Source organism: Verruconis gallopava (assembly GCF_000836295.1).
Source record: "Verruconis gallopava strain CBS 43764 unplaced genomic scaffold supercont1.7, whole genome shotgun sequence".
NCBI lineage: Eukaryota > Fungi > Ascomycota > Dothideomycetes > Venturiales > Sympoventuriaceae > Verruconis > Verruconis gallopava.
In genome coordinates, this window is record NW_015622143.1 from 438,762 (window position 1) to 460,821 (window position 22,060).

The 22,060-nt window shown below is 50.5% G+C and overlaps 8 protein-coding genes across 9 annotated transcripts in view; 3 read left to right on the top strand and 5 right to left on the bottom strand.

Annotated features, from left to right (window-relative positions):
• The window catches only part of PV09_02799 (uncharacterized protein), a gene marked incomplete at both ends in the record, with an annotated part of 1,355 nt that extends 1,232 nt beyond the window's left edge, over positions 1-123 (top strand). The window contains one exon of the mRNA XM_016355899.1: positions 8-123. Coding sequence (XP_016216205.1) covers positions 8-123 — 116 coding nt within the window. The remainder of the gene's footprint in view (positions 1-7) is intronic.
• Positions 5-2,163, bottom strand: PV09_02800 (uncharacterized protein). Its single transcript, XM_016355900.1, has one exon. The coding sequence runs from the start codon at positions 2,094-2,096 to the stop codon at positions 273-275; it is 1,824 nt and encodes a 607-aa protein (XP_016216206.1). The 5' UTR covers positions 2,097-2,163; the 3' UTR covers positions 5-272.
• A 190-nt stretch (positions 2,164-2,353) lies between these two features.
• Positions 2,354-5,537, bottom strand: PV09_02801 (protein TolA). Its single transcript, XM_016355901.1, has 2 exons — positions 3,088-5,537; positions 2,354-3,031 (listed from the first exon to the last, which is right to left on the bottom strand). The coding sequence occupies exons 1-2, from the start codon at positions 4,729-4,731 to the stop codon at positions 2,816-2,818; spliced, it is 1,860 nt and encodes a 619-aa protein (XP_016216207.1). The 5' UTR covers positions 4,732-5,537; the 3' UTR covers positions 2,354-2,815.
• Positions 5,538-5,810: 273 nt separating this feature from the next.
• On the top strand, positions 5,811-7,864 carry PV09_02802 (uncharacterized protein). The gene is made up of 2 exons (XM_016355902.1): positions 5,811-6,059; positions 6,135-7,864. Exons 1-2 carry the CDS (start codon positions 6,004-6,006, stop codon positions 6,886-6,888), a joined length of 810 nt encoding a protein of 269 aa, XP_016216208.1. The 5' UTR covers positions 5,811-6,003; the 3' UTR covers positions 6,889-7,864.
• A 275-nt stretch (positions 7,865-8,139) lies between these two features.
• PV09_02803 lies at positions 8,140-11,587 on the top strand. Of its 2 annotated transcripts, XM_016355903.1 has the most exons (3): positions 8,140-8,552; positions 8,635-9,059; positions 9,116-11,587. In XM_016355903.1, exons 2-3 carry the CDS (start codon positions 9,050-9,052, stop codon positions 10,348-10,350), a joined length of 1,245 nt encoding a protein of 414 aa, XP_016216209.1. In that variant the 5' UTR covers positions 8,140-8,552; positions 8,635-9,049; the 3' UTR covers positions 10,351-11,587. The 2 variants fall into 2 exon arrangements, with proteins under 2 accessions (XP_016216209.1, XP_016216210.1); XM_016355904.1 differs by lacking the exon at positions 8,140-8,552 and having other exon boundaries at positions 8,603-9,059.
• A 333-nt stretch (positions 11,588-11,920) lies between these two features.
• PV09_02804 (uncharacterized protein) lies at positions 11,921-13,239 on the bottom strand. The gene has a single exon (XM_016355905.1). The coding sequence runs from the start codon at positions 13,184-13,186 to the stop codon at positions 12,281-12,283; it is 906 nt and encodes a 301-aa protein (XP_016216211.1). The 5' UTR covers positions 13,187-13,239; the 3' UTR covers positions 11,921-12,280.
• Positions 13,240-13,597: 358 nt separating this feature from the next.
• PV09_02805 (40S ribosomal protein S8-A) lies at positions 13,598-14,940 on the bottom strand. The gene is made up of 6 exons (XM_016355906.1): positions 14,873-14,940; positions 14,790-14,815; positions 14,660-14,728; positions 14,581-14,598; positions 14,359-14,522; positions 13,598-14,302 (listed from the first exon to the last, which is right to left on the bottom strand). The coding sequence occupies exons 2-6, from the start codon at positions 14,792-14,794 to the stop codon at positions 13,953-13,955; spliced, it is 606 nt and encodes a 201-aa protein (XP_016216212.1). The 5' UTR covers positions 14,795-14,815; positions 14,873-14,940; the 3' UTR covers positions 13,598-13,952.
• Positions 14,941-16,309: 1,369 nt separating this feature from the next.
• Positions 16,310-21,355, bottom strand: PV09_02806 (uncharacterized protein; the record flags this gene model as incomplete). The annotated part of the gene is made up of 8 exons (XM_016355907.1): positions 16,310-18,355; positions 18,416-18,595; positions 19,369-19,718; positions 19,767-19,852; positions 19,902-20,085; positions 20,132-20,413; positions 20,467-20,885; positions 20,955-21,355. 8 exons carry the CDS (start codon positions 21,353-21,355, stop codon positions 16,310-16,312), a joined length of 3,948 nt encoding a protein of 1,315 aa, XP_016216213.1.
• Positions 21,356-22,060: the final 705 nt, after the last annotated feature.

A 22,060-nucleotide genomic window follows, 5' to 3' on the forward strand; every position in this document is an offset into this window, starting at 1 on the left:
AGCCCAGATGATGCAGCAGCAGCAAGCAACCTCGAGAAGCGCCAGAATGATATTGCCTCCATTATTGCTGCACTCCAAGCGACCAGCCCAGATGACGCGAACGCGGCCAAGAGCTTGGAGTGAACGAAAGACATAGGGCTCGGGGATGGGAACAGGTGACGGTGTGATGGCTGAAGGCCGTGGAGATGTAAAGCTGTCTTTTTTCTTTCTGTCTTCCAACGATAGGTAGATCAACGATCGTTAGCCTTTACTCGTGCCAAAGGTGGATTTCATTATCGCTGCCTCAGTGTGTCCCTGTGCTGCTCCCAGAAGTTCCTACACGCTCTGTGCATCGACGAATTGTCGACCCACCACTCGCCAAAGCTGTCTTCGACTTGAAAATCAACCTTGAATACCCTCTCTTCCCTCTTAAGTCCGCACAAAGCACACGGCCTGTGGCCCTTCAGGCCCCCTTCGATCTCCTTGGCTACTCTGATCGGCATCGTCTCCTTCAGCTCCGGTACCTTGCCTAGATCCGTGCCCCGTATTCTTTTCACTTCCGCGATGGCACTCTTCAGCTTTCCAACCTGGGTCGCCCACGCCTTTAGAGCGTCGGCTGCTTCCCGCTCCTCCTTCGCATTTTCAGCCTTGTCGATGCTGGCAAGTTTCAAACCGGACACGCCGCCGGCCGCGCTGGGTCCGATTCGCATGGACTGTGCAAGGATCGTGTCTCGTTTCCAACGATGTTTGCGCCCGGCAATCACACGGCCGCACACCGTTGCTAGTGCCAACAAACCCTTTAAGTATGTGCTTGCCGCGTCCCCGGCATAGACAGCCTGTTGGACCTCCGGCGTTTCTTGCCGAAGAGGACGGAAGAACGATGCTTCCGCTGAAGCAAAGAGGGGAGGGAAAAGAGACAATATTAAAGCAGGAGGTGGAATATTGGTTGGTGGTGAGGATATCGAGGATTCTGACGTCTCCGAGGTCAGAGTTGGGGGAATGATTGGTCCTGTCGCAGATGATGAAGCTTGCTGTGCTGAACTTTCTTGGCTCCGTGGGTCGAAGTCATCCCACTTCTCTTCTTCAGTTTTGGCTAAAGGTTGTGAGCGTGGCCGCGTGGGCAGAGTCTGCTTCGTGACATTTGCCTTCGATTCATGACTGGACAAAGTCCCACGTATCTTGTCACTTCGAGCTTCCTTTCCAGGCGGCTCATTGGAAGCTGGGGAAGTCAACACAGGACCCAGCGTTCCAAAAGCGTGAATTGATGTCTTATTATCGTTGGCCCTCCAAGCGCTAGTTGATTCTTCATCTGCCTTCCCAGAGCTTGCGGATTTATCGACGGTTCGCCAGATATGTGCTGGTTCGTCGTTCAAATTCAAATCTCCTAGATCAAGGAGCGAACCGCTCTCCAAGGAAGGCCGCAAAGTCGATGGATGCAATACCTGCATCTGAGGTGCTATCGTGGGCATGTCATCAATATGAAGTAGATCAGACGTTGCAGCATGACGCAGCGCAGTTTCAGGCTGTGGTGCGCTTTCCTCGGGGATTTCAAAGTCCCCAAATTCATCATCTTCGCTCTCGCCATAGGGTGGCTCGTCCTCAGCATCGAAAAGCACGTTCGGATCCCTGGGCGGTCGTGGCGGCTGAGGATTTGGATTTAGCTGATCAGATCGAAGCTCTGTACCAACATTTGTCACGGGAGGGTCAGGCTTCGTGAAATCCCACTTTCCCGTCCTCGGCGCTGCATTCTTCTTCTCCCAGTCCGGAAACCCATCGTCCTCCTCGTCAAGCCATCTGCTGAACTGGGTTGCTACTGGAACTGATGCAGCAGTGGACTTCGGCACCTCGGCAGAGCCTTCAAAATCGCCCCAGTCGTCATCGTTTTCATGGCTTTCGGTGCTATTGCCGTGTCCAGATGACCTAACTGCCGAGTCTGCGAATGCTTGCCCACTACTCAGCTGTGATACCTGCGCCGGGATACCTGGGTCGCTTCTGCTGTTGAGGTTGAAGTCGTCGAAGGAAGATGACGACACCTTATTTGACGGCCGAAGAGAATTGTGAGGTTTGTTGGACTGTGGCGAGAAGTCTCCAAAGGCTGCCAGTAAATCTTGGGACATTTCAGGTTATCAAGGACGTAGGCGAAGTTTCTATTTCATGCAAGCAATTTGTGCTAAGTGAGGTGGCAGATGCGATGGAGCATGGAACATTCCGCACTAGCATTTAATCCAGAATTGCTTCTTAAAGGAACAACCTATTCATATAACAGGTTGTCGCAAGTCCAGAGGCATCAACACTAAATCAACCCAAAAAAAAAAAAACGTCGTTCTTTTAACATTGCATTGTTTCAAAAAACTGGAAGACTCGTGTTACGAAGAGAAAAGTGAAGCACGTGCATCGATTAAATATAGGGCATTAAAACTGGTTCTATCCACCGTCTATGCTCGACCTAGCAGTCGATCTTCAACATGAACGCTCACGTATGCTCATCATGCAACTCATGACTATATACAAAGTAGTCAATTCCAGCGAGCACACTGGTCGCGTACAAGCCCACATGCACAATCCAACCACATAAATGCAAACGAATGTGAGAGAAATGAGGGGGTATATTGGGATTCAGGCCGACCCACAGCCAACGGCAACGTCAACACCTTCCACATGCATGCTTGTCTCAACCCATCAAATACTTTGGATAAAAATACGCCTTTCGCTGATGCTTGCACAATCAGACGTCGCACTTTTTTTTGTTCGCACCTTGTTTAATACAGTCTTTTCGCCCTGTCTCTGGTTAAGTGTGCCGTGCACGTGAGGGACACCAAGGCAAGCGACTCCACATTTACCAACCGAGTAAATTCATGAGACGTTGCGCTTCGACACTGCTCATTGCACTGACTAGCCCAGCTCTCGCCAGACTACCGCCCTTGAGGACCTCAACGCCTTTCTTGGCCTTCCACTCTTCACTGGCGCCGATGACGAACACGAAGTTTGTTTTGACGGCATCTTTGATAGTGACGCGAAGGATGTAGAGAGACTTCTTCGGCACAGAGATGGACTGGACACAGTAGTCAGAACAGGTTGTGGAAGTAAAATGAAAGGTACGTTTCCTACCTCGACACTCTTCATGGTCCATGTCTTCACGTCCCACTCTCTCAGTCCGATACCCTTCACATCGTCATCGACAAACATGCCTTCTGTACCAATTTTTAGTATAAGACCGTCCGTGACACCATCTTGACCAGCCACAAGACTCGTGTGTGGCTTCGGAAAGGAGTCGCTGAAGCTATATACAGCCTTAATGACAACCTTGTCCGGATCGGTTGTACTGTATGGCCCGCTTTGCCGCGGCGGAGCGCTAGACGGTGCTGTCGACTGTGAAGGAGCGTACGACTCTGAGTACACCGAGGAGCCGGAGCCGGCGTGCTTATGCCTATCGTATGGGCGGTACGACTCTGCCGTCGATGTGCCAACGTAGCTTTGTGCAGTAGGCTTTTCGTACTTCCTGGCCGCCTGTGCAGCCGGCGTGGGTGTTCTGTCGTTTGGATCGAGCGAGTACGGATTCGTCCTCTCTCCTACGCCAAACTTGGAACCACCAAGCTCGCTTTTCGCCCTGAGCTCTGCGATCCTCTTGCGTGCCGCTGCCGCTCTAGCCTCGCGCTCAGCCTTTTCCTGAGCTGCTTTGGCTGCAGCAGCCTCCTTCTCAGCCTTTTCCTTCGCCTCGGCCGCTTCTTTTTCCAATTTCTCCTTGATTTCTTTCTCCAATCTTGCACGCTCGATTTCCGCCTTTGCTTTCTCCAGGCGCTCGCGTGCCTGCCGCTCTCGTTCCTTCCGCTCACGCTCCTCCTTCTCTCTCGCTCGCTGCCTTTCCCATCGCAACTTCTCTTCCGCGGCCTTGGCTTTGCGCTCTGCTTCCAGTTTAGCCTTCGCTTCCTCTTCGGCTTTGCGCTTCATCTCTTCCTCTTTCTTGCGTTCCTCTTCACGTCGCCTTTGCTCCTCTTTGGCTTTCTGCCACGATGCTGACGCGTTGCTATACGCTCTTGGCCGAGGATGTGCCCTCTCGGAACCATCAGCTTCGGATCTTGCTCCATACGGCTCTGTCCGTGGAGGTGGAGGTGGGGGTGGAGAAGAGGAAGGAGGAGGAGGAGGAGGTGGTGGTGGTTGTGGTTGTGGTGGTGGCGCAGCATCATTGTGTTGGGCATGGGTGTACGCTCCTTGAGGACCAGAACCCCAATGCTGTCCACCAGTGCCAGCATGGCCATTTGGCGCTCCACCAGGATAGCCATTTGGCGCTGGTCCAGAGCTGTGATATCCATTCGGGGGCGGTGGTGTGTGCCCTGCATGCGCACCACCCGTAGAAAAGCCGTTCGGCGGTGCGCCTGGTGATTGACCGGTTCCAGAAGGTAGATGGCCAATCGATCCAGCGAAGAATGCACCAATTGCTACGATGCCTAGTACGAGCAACATACCAAAACCAGCACCGCTCTGGCTCACAGTGCTGACGAAAGCTTTCAGCATTGGCGAGAGCTTGGACCATAGCCAGCAGGCAAACAGTGCAGAGGCGGCGCCAGCGATGAAGCTATTCAATTGAGGTCGTAGAGAGGGCAGGTAGAGGAAGCCGGAGCCGGCCGAATGGGGAGGTATGATGAAGATGTCATAGTTGCCTGGAGGCAGGCCGGAGCCGCCGGGCGACGTCGACTTGGGGTTGGTGCCATGAGGAGGTGGAGGCGGTGGTGGGGGTGCCTGATGACCGTCCATCTGTTACAAAAAGGTACGTGATCCGCACCAAAGCAGACGACGGCGGTCTGCAATGGGTACGGCGACTGGATCCGGCGAAGTTTGTACGTCCTGACTAGGTGTCGCAAGTCGAGCAGGTGTCGGTCAAAGGTAGAATACTTCGCTTTCTAATGGAATCTCGAGCCGGCTCTGATGTCGAGGCGTCCGGCATAAGGGTCAGCGAGGTGAGTAGGTTGCGGTTGCTAGGAGGTTGGTGGTGTGTTATGGGTTGTTGACAGGACGCCAGGATGGACTTGCAAAAGCAACTTCAGGGTCCGGCCTCCAGGTTTAAAGCAATGCTCGTGGCGGCCCAAGGAGCGATTATGCTCAGTCAGGTGTGATTATGCACAGCGAATGGGAACAGTGAGATGAATCTTCAGGCGATGATTGATTTGCAGCGACGGTGCGTGCTCTGGAAAGTTTTGGCATATGTTTTTCCAATCTGGCCACCTGCGTAACGCCCACGAGACGCTTGGGCCGACGGACAGGGGCGGCAGAGGTCAGCAACCTGTTGATTGTGACAGGCTGGGATACCCCAAGACGACAAGACAGTCCAAGAGGCTCTCCAGCACGAACGAAGACGTCGTGGCCGGTAGGTTGAGACGAGAGAAGCTGCAGGGTGGTCTGCGGTGTTGTTTTGTTATTGCTGCTGTTGTTGTTATTGTTGTTGTTGTTGCTGTTCACGAATGTCGGTGAGCTGTTGTTTTGCTGCACAATCGTCACGGGTGCAGCTGGGCTGCCAGCGCAACGCAGCTTGCAGAGAGAGGAAGCAGACGGACACATGCCGCCTGCAGCCAGAGAGAAGCGTGGAGATCGTCCAGCTCTCGAATTTCGAGAGTGGTTCTGCGCTGATTCGCGGAGTTCCGGCGGGCACGCCATGTTCAGCAGCGAGTCGACCAATGCCGTGGCGGAGTGGAGGGCCAACGACTCCCATTCGCTGGCTCCGCGTGCTGCCGCCAGCGCCTGCCGGCAATGTGATTGGCCTGCGCCAACCCGCGCCGCACGAAGGGCCCGATCCGGCTGTGCGGCCAGCGAGCGATCTCACCACTCTCCTGACGCTTCGCAGCTCGCGCGAAAACTTCGCCAACTCACGTGGCTGCTGTGCTTGCGAAAACTGAGCCTACCAAGGCAACACACCACTGTCCGCCGCCGATCCGCGAAAAGGGGCCACAGCACTTTTGTCTGCCTGCGCCCCAGCCCCGCAACCATATCCGCGTGGGTGGGATTCCAGAGCGGCTAGAACACTTTCACACCATGGTGCCTGTCCAACCCAAGCATCTTGAGCCCAGTGAGTTGGGAACAAAGCAATAGTCCGCAGTCTCCCCTTCCCAATTTCAGCCCTGAGCGCTGTGTTGGATGCCGTGCTAAGACTTGAAGGGCCACAGCTGGGAGGATGCGTACTCCCGCGAAATTGACAACCACAAGACCTCGCCCGATGACGAGGGCACCGTCTGGTTTTCCGATTCCGGCGCCGAGGAGAAGGTCCTCGATTTTCTAGAATGCTATGCGGACGACGGTGTTCTGTTCAAGGACGCGCGGAACGAGCACGCGAACGTGCCTACTTCGTTCCTCGACCTCGGCACGGGAAATGGCCATCTTTTGTTCGCACTGAGGGATGCTGGTTGGGATGGTCTGATGCTGGGTGTGGACTACAGCGCAAAAAGCGTGCAGTTGGCGAGGCAGATTGGTAAGGCGCGGACGGAGCAGAACGAAGGCCAAGACGATGCCGAAGACGAACACGATGACACTGAGGGGAAGTCGACTCGGCCGGTCTACTTCGCCGAGTACGACATCCTCAACCCTACTCCCTTGTCAGACGCTCCTGCCGCAGGGTTCGACGTCGTCCTCGACAAGGGCACTTTCGATGCCATCTCACTCTCGTCAGAAACCACGCCTGACGGGCGCAGGATATGTGAAACGTATTGCGAAAAAGTGCTTCCCCTATTGAAGACGGGCGGATTGTTCGTCATCACAAGCTGCAATTGGACTGAAGATGAACTGACGGCTTGGTTCGTTCATGACACGCCGTCGGTGGCCGGATCCTTTGAGCTCTGCGACCGAATCGAATATCCGAGCTTTACGTTCGGCGGGAGGAAAGGGTCAAGTGTTGCAACGCTGTGCTTTAAGAGGACCTCTTGATCATGAACGCCAATGTCAAGTGTCGTTAGACTCAACCGGTTTGAACTGCGCGTTCGCGCACTCGGGACTAGGATTTATAGAAGAACTGTATCCCAAGCATACGCGCACTCGAATTTCCGTATTTCTCCCCCAATGGAAAGCGCGAGCGTCCGTTCTTATTTTTGGAAAGACCCGTTGAGGCAAGTGTCGCGAGCACATCGTGGCCAGCCACTACTTGGACCATACCGCAGTAATTCTTCATTCATTTCCCACGCATCGAGATCATTGTGCACATGAACTGGTGGAGCCGAGAAGCACATCTCGAAGTGACGAGCAAAGCCACGCCGCGTTGAAGGAAAAAACGCATTGATTCACTATGGGACAAAGCCCCTTCAACAGATGCGATATGCCGTAGGCGTGGCTTGATTCATTTGTTGGTTACAGAAATTGACCGTGCTACGCAAAATACAACCCCCGCGGAAGGACTTAAAAACCCTTCCACGGAAGGATCAGGACGGAATGCAAAGAGTGATACGCGTTTCTCAGGGGCATTGGCATCTCAATCGGAGCGGCTTTTGCAAGTGGTTGAGCACCTCGCTAGCATCCAACTTCCTCAAGTGTAGCGAGGACAAGAAAAATGTGAACAGCGCGTGCATCGCTTGGATTGCTTTGTGTGGAATTCTGCATGCAGCTCGTGGGCTACATGATGTCGTTTGGATCATCGCCTAGCGCACAACGTATAGGAGAAAATGCACATCGGCACGTAAGCAGTAAAGATCCATCAGAGACCTGGGGGAGGGGGATATCGGGGAAGTTGTGGACGTCGTGGACTAAGTTAGCGTGGTCAGCAAAGCCGGTGGAGAGATAACTTGACCCAGAGAAATGCGGTTGACAGGGGGAACTTGGGGGAGATCCTCATCCGCAACACGCACCATCACAGATTGGGTACAGCTGCTCCTGCGAAGCGCGACCCATCCGCCAGGGATAAGGAGTTCTGCCATACGATTCTGATGTGCATTGATGGACAATGTAAACGAACAGTCGGCCCACTGTGGCGTGCCTTGCATCACCAGCTCGGTCGAAAGGCCGTTTGAGACATTTGACAGTGACAGGTAAATAAGAACGCCGCCCAGGGCTGGTTCGAGCCAGCACGAAAACCGACGAGCCCGCGCGCCCACCCGCCGAGACGCGGCTCGGAGGTGGCAATGAGGATTCTGAATGGCTGAGCGTTTACGCTGGCGTACGCGCACGTGAAACGTGCAGCAAAATTTCGTTAACCACCTTCTCAAAAGGTGTGAGGCAGCACAACGTTCAGAACGTTCCAAGCGGAGCACGGCCCCGAGTCAGGGCGAATTCTTCGCGCGATGAATGCAGCAGACGCTTTCGTGAGGACGCGGCCGATCCGCCCCAATAATGGAGAATGTTCGTAACCCAATATGCCGGTGCCGATTGCGAGCTCGTGGTCCCAGCGATCCCGCTTTGCTTGAATAGAACAGTGGCCGGGTGTGCAGGTGTAGATCAACGCGTCCTGGCCAGCATTGTCTTGACACAAACCCAATCGCTAACCACGTACAATTTCACATCGCATGCATTCCAGAACCGACCTTGCAGGACGTGCATCGGCATCCGATATTGGCATAGAACGCCTGCGCCCAAGGACATGTAGCGGCTTGCACAAACACTTGGTATGAGGTCCCCCCTAACAACGCTCACAATGGCCATTTACCAAAACAATGGCCCATCAACCGCGCTAATATCTTGCACTAGCGCAGGGCTGTCCTGACGCTGCTCAGGTACGAAACCCACAGACTTGTAAGCCCCAACGTCAAGCAGGCCAGAATAATCCCAGGTCCCGGTTTGAGGCTTCCGGTGCATTACTCAGTATACCAACCGCGGACTGTACCGCGCAAAAATATGACTGTCTTCTCCCACATCGTCGGGATCTCTGTACCTTCTGGAAACTCTCCTTCCTCCGAACGTTGTCGAAGCTCCCAACTAAAACACATATTTTGTTGGCAAACTTTGTACTTCTGCCGCTACTGTCTCATGTCATATCTGGAAGACAACCACTCTCGCCGGAGCTAAACCACACCGTGTTATACAACCACAGGACTTTTGAGGGCCTTATGGCCAATGTCATCTTGAAGGCCATCTATATTGTCTCAATTTAAGTAACACAGTCATGGGAGGTGGTATGGAACCTTAATTCTCCCCTCACGGAAGTTTCATGCTGAATCATTCACGTCAGGAATAAATCCTCCACCGGAGGTGCTTCAACAATGGGCAAAGATAGCGAATCCCGAGCACCCTTCACAAACCCGCGGCTGGGGTCTGGTGATTCTCTGCGTTGTGCTTTTCACCTTTGCTCTCGCCGTCGTCGTCGCTCGATTATGGGCACGGCTCATGATCAGGCGCACAGCAGGAATCGATGACATCGTCATCGTGCTTGCCATGATACCGACTGCCGGTCTCGCTCTTTCGACCGCTCTCGCCTCTCGCCTCTACGGCTTCAATCGTCATGCGTGGGACCTTACTCCTGAGTTGGCGCAACAAAGTCGCAAGCTCACCTTGGTGATGGAAGTCACCTACATGGCCTCGACGTGTTTGACCAAAATCTCGATCCTGCTCTTCTACCGAAGGATGTCCGACGGCGCAATCAGCTCCATATTCCGTACGATTGGATATATCAGCATCGCCTCTGTCGTTGCGTATATGTTTGCTTTCAGCTTGGCGGGCGTCCTTGGATGTCGCCCGATTAGTGCCTACTGGCTGCAAGTTGATCTTACATGGGCATCAACCCATCCTCGTGGCAAGTCGTATCAATGCATAAACGAGGGCGCAATGATACTATCGGCTTGTGCAGTCAGCATAGTCCAAGACTTCCTAGCTTGTGGACTACCTCTTCCATTGTTCTGGAAACTTCAGCTTCCGAAGCGTCAAAGAATTGCCTTGGCCGCCATCTTCAGCGTGGGCTTCTTTCTCTGCATCACTGGTTGCCTTCGTCTATACTACGTCCACAAGATTTACTACACCACATACGACGTAACTTGGGTAGCATGGGATGCGTGGATCTGGACAGTTATTGAAGCCCATCTCGCCATCATTTGCAGCTCTGCCCCGGCGCTCAAAACTTTCTTCAAGCGTTACCTGGGCTCATTATCCCTCACAGGCGCTTCGTCATGGACACGAAGACAACGTACCTACGGTCGGAAAACTACGGGTTTCTCCGCACACCACCACTCAGGTCTTGCAACGTCTTCTACCACTAATCTGGACGGCGGACACGGCAAAGCTTACGAATTGGGGGGCATTAGCGTAACAAAAGCTGTCGAGATAGAGACGAGAAGTGTGCCCATGATCGTGGGCGAGAAATCGGCGAAGAGCTCGCTTAGCGAGGAGGAGCGAATCTCTCATTCTCCAGATCCTACGAACAGATCGCCGTGGCTTTACGTCGACCCTCCAAAGCCACATCAAAATGTATAAGCTGTACCGTATAGAATTGACGTCCTCCATAATCCACGACGCACACCAGGATTCGAAAACTTATCTGTAGTCATATCAGACAGACCAACCATTTGCATTTGTCTAGACGAGGACACCTCCGCGGCATATCAAATTTTCGCTTGGCTGGCAAGCGAAGCGGCTTGCGTCTTGCTCCCCAGAGTCTTCGTGCACGGCGCCAAGCGATCACAGGGGTTCCGTACAGGGTCTGCCGATCAAAGAAGCTTCTCTCCTCAGACAGGGGCAGCACGGGAAGCAGCGGCGGATACCGAGGCATGCTTGCACACAACGAGAGGCGTGCCCGCACTACAAGCATCCCATGTCCCATACATAACAAACATCTTCTTTCGAACCTTTCGACGTCCCCCCAATTCTCTTTGGTTGCATCAAGCTGTTGCAAAAGCGGAAAATCCAAAAAAAGGTAGCGATTGTTTCATTCCCATGTCGGGAGCCTCTTCAATCCAAAACAAGGGCTAGACTTTCACATTAATTCCGCCAGTCATACGGAGTGCTTTTCGATGGCTAGAGAGAGGCGGCTTGTATATACTCCTCGCTTCTGAGCCACCTTATTTGCCTTCTCTCCTCCACTTTGCAGCCTTTTGGTTTCTGGGCCAAGTTTGCAGGCCCAAGGACTGCAGCCCTACCGATTCCTCGAAGGGGCTCGAGCCGCGAGAAGATTTTCTATCTCGCGGCCCATTTCTGCGTTTATCTCACAAATTTTGCGCGAGACTGAGAGGTTTTTTTTTTCTTGGGTTCGGCATTGGCAGGTGCTGCGACACGAGCGTCTAATTGACAGGGATATGCGCTTCCCATGCGGCACACCACCTCAGGACGGCACGCATGCCGGTGTTGCGGGTTATGATCAAATTTGCAGACACTTGGCTAACACTCCTCATCGGTTCAAACTAGAGTCGAAACCGGCACGCACACTAGTTGCCCAAGTGCCGTTGTCTATGTGGTCGCTAGAAGTAATGCATCCTACCGTATCACGATTGTTGATCGCATGGAGCTTACAGAGGGAAAGACTTGCTTCGCCGCTTGTGTACCTTGTGGCGCGAGTCCCACAAAAACTGTCCGTTAGATTACTTAGAAGCGGGAAGTTCCGTCAGAGTTTCTGCCTGACCAACGGTCAACCTGTGAAGCCTAAAAAGGAGCAACTCCATCAGCGACATCATTTATGTAACGACGTTCAGATTTGGGACCGTTGATCTAAGATTGCATAGCCTCTTTTTTTTTTTTTTTTGCGTCCATTAATCGTGTAAACAGGAGAAAAATGTCAGAGATGGACGGTGAAGCACTAAATTCATCATCACGAAGTGGCCGAACTCTTCATGTAGCTGGGATGCGCGAAGTTGGAGGGTATTTCGTCTACTTTCCTACCAGATGTCGTGCGGCGTCTTGCAAAGCCTGGTTTTACCCTTGAAACGACCTGCTGAACTATCTGCACTCAAAGATCAGATAGATTTCATAGCAGGGTGGACCACGCCACGTCAGCTTGTAGAGTTTTCCTTGGGCACTAAGGCCAGAGATTCACAGCTATAGACTGTCCATACCGTACTGAGTACGAAAGAGCTGAGTTAAGTGATGGACTTCGCCAGTTCCTGCTCGATAGCCATATTTCGACAGAGTACTGTATGTGCGGCTGTGACTTACCCGTGTGACGGAAGTCATCCAGCGCTTGAACTTGTGATCCAGTGGCGCAATCGTCGACGTCGCAAGAGTGTTCAAAGATCGTCATTGTCGCTACCAACAACAGAATTGGCCACACTTAAAATAGCACAGGCCATGACTTTTCTCCACCGACGTTGGCACTGGGTTTGAGCTTGATATGAATATGTAAGACTGTGGGGATAGGACTGCCACTTGGAAACATGAGCGCACAACTGCACTAGGATAGTATGAAGCCCTGATTTCAGACTTTGGCTTTCCCCTTCGATCTCGAGGCTATTGTCTCGGGAGACATTTCGTCAACCTCTCCCTTGTCTTGTATCTCTTCCTCTTCTTCCTCGCTGTCACTCAGCTCATCCTCGTCCCATCCAAAATATCTCCTTGGTGCCGTTTGTGCCGGTTTTACAAGTCGCTCCTGCGTTGAACCCTCCAATTTTTCATGCTCACTTTCACTTCCTTCTCCTTCGTCTGAAGCACTCCCGCTAGTATCGCTCTCTCTTTGTTCCTCCCCAAAGACACCTTTTATATCACCCTCCCGCAACGCCTTCAAGACAGCCTCCCTGGCCTTTTCGGCCGCCTCCTCCTTCGACTCTAGCCACTCTCCATCCATACGGCCCTTGCTACCGTTGAGTATTTCAGCTTTCCGCGCCTCTGTGCTCCGCACAATCTCCTCAAGCCTGTTACGTCTCTCCTCTCGCTCGCGCTTGTCCATTTCAGGCTTGATGGCCAAGTACTCTGCTAAAGCCTTCGCCTCATTCACAGTGCGTATTCGACGCCCATCAATAGTGCGTGCAGATCCGTTTTGTTCGCCTTGACCACGCTTCTTTCGTGAAGACATTCGACCACCTGCTGCACGTAACTGGGAGCCGAAACCACCCTTCCCACCGCAAAGACTTGCGGAGAGTCGCAGAGGGAGAAAGGGACCCCCCTCATCTAGAAGACTTGTGATCAGATCTGCTCTACATGAAGAAAGAAGCTTGTTCGAGGTCGTGGTTAGATTTAGATTTGTCGCATTGTCTGGTAGCCGTCTCGAGATAATATGCTCTACTTCTGCGACAGTCGACGTAGCGGGTACTTGGATGTTGAGAGTACGCGGTAGTCCCAGACCAGGGAATGAGGTTAGAAGAACATTAATCAAAGGAGTTGACATATTGAAGTCGTCCTTGAATTGGCTGAAAAGATTGTTGATATGCAAGAACAAACCGAAACGGCGATGAGGCTAACAAAAACAAGTTGCCACGAAGTTCCCCTGCCCCAGGAACACGTGACTAAGTGGTCCGTGCGCTACCAAGTTAATAAAAAACCTTTTCAACCTCGTAGTCTTTCTCATCATTCATAACCATAGATCTGTGCCCACAGCGCTCCCACGCCTCGGTGTGGTTGCAGTGCTCGTGGTGCAATTCGACGCATCCTATGGAGCCATCTATCTGCATTCCCATGATGTCAATCTTCCCGTCGACAGATCTAAGAACAAGACTCTCGCACGGCTTTGCTTGAATTCTTCGTGAGTTCGCTGGCCGTGTTGGGACGTGCGCCTTATTCTATCCGTTCTCGAGTCGGCAATTTGTCGGTGAGGATTAAGGGGGAAACCAAGGCAGCATATATTATCTACATGACAATCGTATTGATTGCGGATGGCGCTTGCCTAAGCGAAACGCAGTTCGCAATATTCACCTGCGTCAAATGATGAGAGCTTCGCACTTGTATAAGTTTCACGAATTGAAAATCGAAAGTAATCGTGCAAGCAGAATGCGCATTTTGTTCCAATTCAGAGCGTACTATGGCTCCATCTCATTTTCGACATTGTGACGCATTCTACGCCTATCCCAGTATGCCGAACTGTCTTGCACAAGTTAAGACCCAGCAAATGCAATTCGCCGTAACCATGATCTCCGATAATGACACTAACAACACTTCTACTTCCTGATGGCACGCTGGTAGAAAGCCAGCTCTTCACCCTCCAGAATGTAACCGTCGCATCGACCGCTCTGTCCTGGTCGCGAAGAAACAACCGCGTAAAGACGGCCAGCCTCGAATTGTCTCTCAACCGCAGGCTCGACCTTGGCAGTCTTTTGACGGGCGGAGTACTTAGCTTCGGCGCTCTTGCTAAGCTTCTTGGCCTCCGTCGAATCTGCAGTCTTCTGCTGTCGTCTCCTGCCAATGGTTGTACCGTAATGAGCCTCATACCACTGTCTGAATGGCGCAGCATCAATCTGGACCACGGCAGATTTGGTCAGAGTATTTGTTCGGACAAGCTCGTTGTTTGCTATAGCCTTTGTCAGATGCGGATTGAATGCACTGATTTATAGTCAAATGTCATACATGGATGGTAGACGACACCGATTACGCGGGTCTTCCGGGTAATGGCCTCGGAGCCCCATGAGAAGTTGCCGGTATCGAGACGAAGAGCTCGGAACTTGCGGTTGCCGCCGCGAGTGCGGACAAGGTGGACACGCTTGGCACCGATACGAGTGTTCGCTGGCTGTCTGAGCAAATCGTTAAACCTCATCCGGTATTTGGAACTTGAGTGGACGAAATACTGACCTGCCCTTCTCGAAAGCACTTTATGACAAAAAATTGTCAGTAAAGTCTCGAACGCATAGAGCATTCGGGTTATGCATACCGCTTCTTACGATAGTATGCGCGCTTCGCACCGGAAGCGGATCTCTTGTGACGAGAATCACGAGAGATACTATTGTGAAAATATGTCAGCGAAGAGAAGGTGGTGGACGGAAGCGTGATTCTTTCGTTACCCCATGACTGCGATTGATGAAGAGGACTATCGCAGAAGTTAGCAATTATCAATTTATGTCCCTTAGACTAGATCCAGGCGTACCTAGTTGTGTCTATTCTTCACCAAATGTCGTTGTCGTTTAGTCAAAAGTTCAATGGAATCGCGAAAAGTCCGCACCTGAATATTCGAAGCTGTGTGGAGGCCTGTGCGTGCGAAGTTTGTAGCCTTGGAGCCTTAAAGCCTTTCCACCCCTGTCATTAACAGCATCACGAAACTTGGACGCTAGGCGCATACAGGTCCCGCATGCGACTTCTAAATTCATCGTGATGTGAAGTACATAGGAGGCATGCTTAAGGATTCGAAGTACATGATAACCGAGCGAATTTCCACTGCTATGTGATTTAGTTTTATTCTATCACTTCAGCCTTACTATTTCATCTCACCAAGTCCAAGAGGTAAGTCAACAAGCTATCTTCATGCCCACGCTCCGTCGAGTTACGGTAGTCGTTTCTCGGCTGTACATACAATTGTCGACGTGAACAACATAGTCTCCTCCTTGGTCTTCATCAATCGATTGGATGACTACCCGTATGCGTACTCTAGGCTGTACGAACTCTTCCCAATTCGTCTAGGCTCGTGATACTAAGGATGGTGGGCTAAGAAAGGTTTTGTTTTCTATCGCACTTCGACAATTCATTGATAAGGATACAGATGCGCATTAATCATATTGCAAAAAGCTGCAATACTGCCGGCGTAATTAAACTACGTCATAGCAATGATAACATGTATTCCCGACTCAAACATGGCTCCTGTTCATTGTTGGTACAAAATAATGGCAAGATTGAAAATGTAGCTCATTCAGACTTACCCATGGGCTGAAGGAGCTAAACGCCGATATTCCCACGGTGCCGGAATGCAAATCAGCATCAATTGTCAACTTTTACCAGTAGCCGGAATATATTAGAGCTGTTGATACACCCCCCGAGTCTTAACTTGTAACTGATTTGGCTGCTAAAAGGCCTTAGAGGACAGTGAAGGAAGAGAAAGGAAGGCAGGATCGAGTGAGTCACCACTCAACTCACAGTATGAAGTATGGCTGCTATATGATATTTACCACGCATATGAAGGGCAAAGAAATCCGATGGAACATGGAAAAAGCGTATTCCCGACACAATTACTAGAATTCTCTTACTTTGACGCAACTAGTAGAGGTATAATCAGAATTGTGCCACACCATGTAATCCCATTTCTCAATGAGCCCAGAGCCAAGATGTCAACAAACCACGCACAGTTGGAAAACCCATTTCATATGCTCATGAACCGGAAGCCTCCATATTCAGCTCAAAATCGCCCAGTGCATGCATTCGTTGTTGTCATGTTTGCCGTAATAATCATACATACTAATGATACAGTCTTGTGGAGAGTGAAGGAAATTTTCTCACTGGATGTGAAACTGTGGGAGACATTCTCGTCAATCATGATGCTTTTCAAATCGACACAATCTAGAAAAACACCTGAGAGTCTAAGAACGTGTCTATCTCAAGCACGTCGCTTTGGCTTAGCAAGCATGTTGAGTCGCGCAGTACTAAGTCCACCAGTTCTCTTACCACCAGTGCGTCCCAAGTGTGACATGTTGCTCCTCAACATCTTTTTTTCAGCCACCGGCGTGACAGGTGCAGATTTAGTATCCGAAATCGTGCGTGCCTTTTTCATAGGGCGGTGGTCCTCGTCCCGCTCACGATTCTCCTTGTCAGAAACCTCGCTAGCCTCATCAAGGGTGTCGAGTTTGCGTTTCGACGGTGATGACAAGTCTCTAACACCAGTAAACTGAAATGCGGGAGGAATACTGACATCGCTTGAGCGAACTTGTCGAATAGTGCTGCTTTTCGACGAACCAAAGGCGATCTCTTGGTTGGAACGAAATGTGAAATTTCTGGTGTCACTAGGTATCTCTGACATTGTGATGCGACGATTACCGTCCTGAGACATCAGATCAGGGTAAGTGACAGCTTCTGGCTCAGAAGATTCAGAATTTATTGCAGTATCACTCTCCATTTTTGACTTGGTACTGTCAGTGAAATTAACGCGCTTGATCACGGGCTCAGTTGCTGGCACGTTTGGGTATAATGTATTTAGCTGAGGTGGGGTTGCAAGATGTGTTCCCGCAGCAATCTTGACTGGATCGCGAGTGTATCGGCGAGTAGGTGTACGCAAAATACTCTTGATCCTCCTCGACGAGAAGGAAGATATGGGTGAACTCGCCAAAAACTCTGGAGCCTTAACTGGACTATGATAGGGGAGCAAGGCAGTCTTGACAGGTGTGGGAGAGGGTACTGTGGTTTGAAGCTGTTGGGATGCTGCACGAGGAGTCGACACCATGTTTAAGTCTTTCATCGACCTTGACCTGGGTATGGCTGAAGTGCAGTTCTGGGCAGCCTGACGAAGATTGGAGCTAGTCTTCGAGCGTACCAATGCTGGAACCGGAGTTGCCGATTTGATGTCTTTGAAAGCTTGCATTCTTGCCATCGAGGACTTGGTTGGACTCATAACAGAAGAGAAGCCGGGGCGAAGCAAACCAGACTTGGAATGTACGATATTTGAGGATTTTTGGCGTGAGATAGACAGGGAAGGTTTTTCCTGCTGTGGACGAGTTGTGCCAGCATCATCTCCCTCGACGTGTTTGACGCGCTTTGCTGACGGAGCTTGTCTTTCTTCTGGCGTCGGGACAGGAGATATTGTGCCAAATTTCAATGGCGACTTGGCGAGGAACGGATTGGACTCGGATTTTTCCACTGCCACTTTTAATGGCGTTCGGGAGCTCGCAGATGCAGCTGGGCTATCAAGCTGCGCCTTTGAAGGTGACCGTTTTAGGTTGCGCGGGGCGTTCGGTTTTTCAATCTCAATCTTTGATGGCGAAAGTTTCACAGCAGCTGTGGCAACCTTGTTTCGGTTTGGGTCGGCTCTCCATGCTGAGGCATGATTGGCAATCGAGTCCATCTTCTCGAATACAGCCATATGGACGCCACTGAAACGGCCCAGCTTTGCTTTGGGCTTTGCAATCTTCCGCCCAGGTGTTAATCCAGCACCTTGATCAGGCTCTGTATCAGGTACAGTCGGCATTGCTGCAAGCTGTGCTCGAATCTTTGCTGCCTCTTCTCGACTCTCAGCCATAATCTTTTGAGCCTCTTCACTTAACTCTACAGACGGAGCTCGGCGTAGTGTAAATTTGAAATCTGAAGATGAGATCGCATTACCGATGAGTGGAGCAACCGCGGCGTCTGTACGTGCCATCTTGTTCGGGGTTGGGGATGTCAGCGCAGCGGTAAATGAGGCGGTCTTTGCTGCTGGAGCAGTCTGAGATCCCATGTTAAAGAAGCCAAGCCAGCGTGCCTCGTCGTATGGTGTCGTTGAGGTACGATGCTCCTTCTGTGGATGCATTTCTGGATCATCAGGCTTAATTGGTGATTTATCTTTAGGCGTCCTTGGTTGGCGGTGAGTGACCGAGTGTGAAAGTAAGCCAGCGCTCGTCGTTCGTGGCGTTTTCACAGGCGTGCCTACACATGTTCCATCTTGTGTTATGGGACTCTGTGGTCATAGTTAGAATGAGACTCTAAGCATTGACTAGCCCTCCCTAGCAAGACTAACTGTAGGAGCAGGTGTACTGGCCGAAGCCAGTCGAGTTTGCCGCCGAGTAAATGGCATTTGTGCGGCAGAGTACTCGAAAGCAATCCAAGTGTGCTCACGCAGAGCGCCGTCAAGGCGATGCAAAACCTTTCTTGCAATGAAGTCGACCTGCAAGCGAATGACGTGCAGAACTTCAAAGCCCTGGCTTTGTAATATTAGAGTAGTAAGAAGCAATGTTCTGTGCGCAGAGGTGAGGGCGGAAAATGACGAATGATGTGTGTTTGTTTATTTACACTAAGTGGAGACCCGCGCGTATCACAAATGACGCCCTTGCATCCTACTCGACGTATCTTCAAAGTTACTATATTTTGTGTTTTCCTGAAAGAATTTTGGCGTCCCAGCCAACAATTCAATGGATGCTGCTTAGGAACGAGAGCCAATCTTTATAGTAGGGATTCGAGGAGAATGTTCTGTTAGAGCTTGACTTTACCGCCATTCGCAAGAATGTACTTGGTTTAAGCTCACTGTTGCCCTCCAATTAAATAAAAAAGAAAACGTTAACGTTTTTGGGTTTCTCAAAGCATGTGGCCGATAACTTTGATGATTGCTCAGCTTTCCCGATCAGTAGTGGACTTCAGCAATACGTTACTCACTGCATTAGACTAACCAAAAGATAGCTGTATCAATAACGCTGCAGCCCACATGATAACGGACTCGATGACGATTACGACGATTGTCAGCAACCTAGTGGATAATTAACCGGGTACAAGCGGGGCAGACATTGGACGAGAAAGTCTGTTAAACTCTTCAAAGTATTTAAAAAAAAATGACAAATGCGGAGTTCAGGAACCAAAAAACTATGATAACGGTGCCATTTTTATAACTCATTTACAAACTCGAAGAAGATTTTAGGATCAAATCTGGTCTTAGTTGATTTTGGTTTTGTTGTCAGCATCAGTTTTCTCATCATGTACGATTCCGTCTTCCGTATCTTTGCGCTGTTCAACCTCCGCGGGATGACCGCGGCCTTCAAGCTGAATAGCATCTTGTTCAATTTCTTCCCCAATAGTCAAGTTTAATAGCAAAGCCAAAAGAGCTGTGACGGCAAAACCAGTTTCCATGACGAGAACGATCGCATCAAAGAAGCCCATCAAAGCTCGGTTGTTACCCTTATATGTAAAGACGTAGGAGAACCAGTTAGGCACCAAGATTGCACCAAATCCAACAGAAAGCGCTGCAGTTAGAATAAAGCGATTTCGTCGATTGAATGGAGTACGAGCGATAATTGCCATGCCAGCAACAGCGACAGCACAGAAAAGAAATGCTACCGAAGTCAGCGTACTTCGCTGGACAATCTTGGGACTCTACTCACTCGTCATTCCACCAAGAACTGGGCTTGGGATAGCAACCAGCGCAGCCGCAAATTTCGAGAAAATCCCCATGACGACAAGGAAGAAACTGCCTCAAAATTAATGTGTGATAGACGATTTGCTTCTCTGTGACCCACCAGCAAAAGTAGCCAGCCTTACGGTTTGCACATCGCGTTAACGCGATAACGCCGTTGTTCTGGGCGAATGTGGACATTGGAGTAATGGTCATCAACGCAGCCAAGAGACCATTGAGACCATCTGCAAGGATACCACCTTGAACACGAGATTCAAAGAGTTCGCCTTCTACTTCGAGATTCGAAACTAGACCAAGTTAATGGAGACTCTAGAACAAGAACTGTTAACATACCGTCACAAGTCGCAGTTATATCACCAATTGCTTCACAAGCGCAGATGACATACAAAATCATGGTCGGTAGAACCAGAGGTCCATAAATGCTGAGAGGAAATGAGTGTACCCAGACGAAGGATGCAGCAGGAGCACTTTTGATACCAGAATTATCAAAATAGCCGCAGGCAGCAGCAATAATGCAACCAACAAGCAGACCTCCAATGACGCTGGCAGACTTCATGATGGGGGATCCGAACCTCTCTAGCAGAAGAATAGTGACGAAAACTGAAAAACCCAAACCTTTGAAAATTAGATCAGCAAACGTCATAACGTCAAAGAAGAAAGTGCAATACCAATAAACTCAGCAGATCCCCAAGGCAATGCGTGAGGTGCAGTAATATCTGGGCATTTTGCAAAAAAATCTGGGGGGTTACTTTCGGCGCAGAGACCTGAACCACCTGCCCAATTCTTGAAACCAGAAGCTCCAATAAGATCCACCCCAATCAATAGCACTGTTGGTCCCGTGACGATAGGTGGAAATATTTTTTGTAACACCTTTGGAGGCAAAAACGAGAGCGCGATTTCAACGAGAGAGCACAGAGCAGCTGTCCCTATAAGGGCTCCATAAGCCTTGGGACAGGGGCCTTGGTTACCGTTGGCATCGACAGGACAGTAGCCATTGGAGTACATTTGCGAGAAAGCCCCGGATGCCACAGGAATTATGGCAAACGATGTACCTACGACGGAGATAAGGCCTGTTCCAACGTAGTATCTGTAGAAATTGATTAGAGCCAAAATACCAAGTGTTAGAGCGCTTGCAGTCAAATCCAGAATAACATACGGCGTCTTAAGAATGTGAAATCTTGTTATTTGGATAGCGCTGAGAATTCCGCATACGATTAAACTAGTCGAGACGAGGTATTGTTGAACGTCAGGCGTCAGGTTTACACCTCCAGCACCGGACAAGATCAGCGCAGGTGTGATGACGCCCGCAAGCATTGCCAGCGTATGTTGGAGTCCAAGGAGGGCAGCAAGCAGCGTCGGCATTTTGTCATTCAGTCCAAAAAATGGGGGTGTGACATTCTTGGATCCCATGAATGGCAGATTTGGTTTGAAAAGATAGGCATAATCATAATCGCCAACAAGGCCATCCTTCGTAAAAAACTGTCGTCTGATGGACCTTGCATAATACGCAAAGTTCTTCGGATGATGATCAGGACCAATAACATCGGGTTCGGTCATTTTTGATGATGCACCTGCCTTGAGATTTTCGGCTTTAAGTTGTGAACGCGGACGAAGTCCTAAAAGATCTCAGATTTGCCGTCACATCATAGCAAAGTTCGAGCTTCTTATGTCCAGAATCGCTGCGCCCACACGTTAAATCATTTTGGCAAAGTTTTTAATCGGCATAGCCCGTTCAGATGATTGGCTTGCTTGCTGAATTCCTAGAGGATGTGTTCTATGATAAGCACGGGACGATATCCAGCGATCAGGCAGATGTGGTGTGCAACCATCTTCGGCTACCAATTGATTATTTTCATTTGCCGAATCTGCGTGAAATATTCCCACCCCCCCATTCGACGCGCACAAGGGTGATTTGCGCCACAAGAGGTGGAGGGGGAGGATATGGCCGGTAGACCTTGGTCTCGACCCGCGTTGTGCAGAAGACGGTCGTTAATTTGGGAGTCTACTTTGATCAAATGTACCGCGATCGGAATTCGGCGAATCGCGCATCTGGCTGTGTTAATGTCAATCGCTGCTGTCTTATCTTGTCGGCTCAATTTTCAATTTTGTCTCGTCAAGCTTTTTACTTGGCGAATCTTGTATGATAACAAGACGTCTGAACGGTGATCACCAGTCGAGCTGTATAGCTGTGCAGATGTTAATAGCTTTTTGGCTACATGGATATGTCTTTGCAGAAAAAGTGGAAGTCTTCAGAGGGTTAAA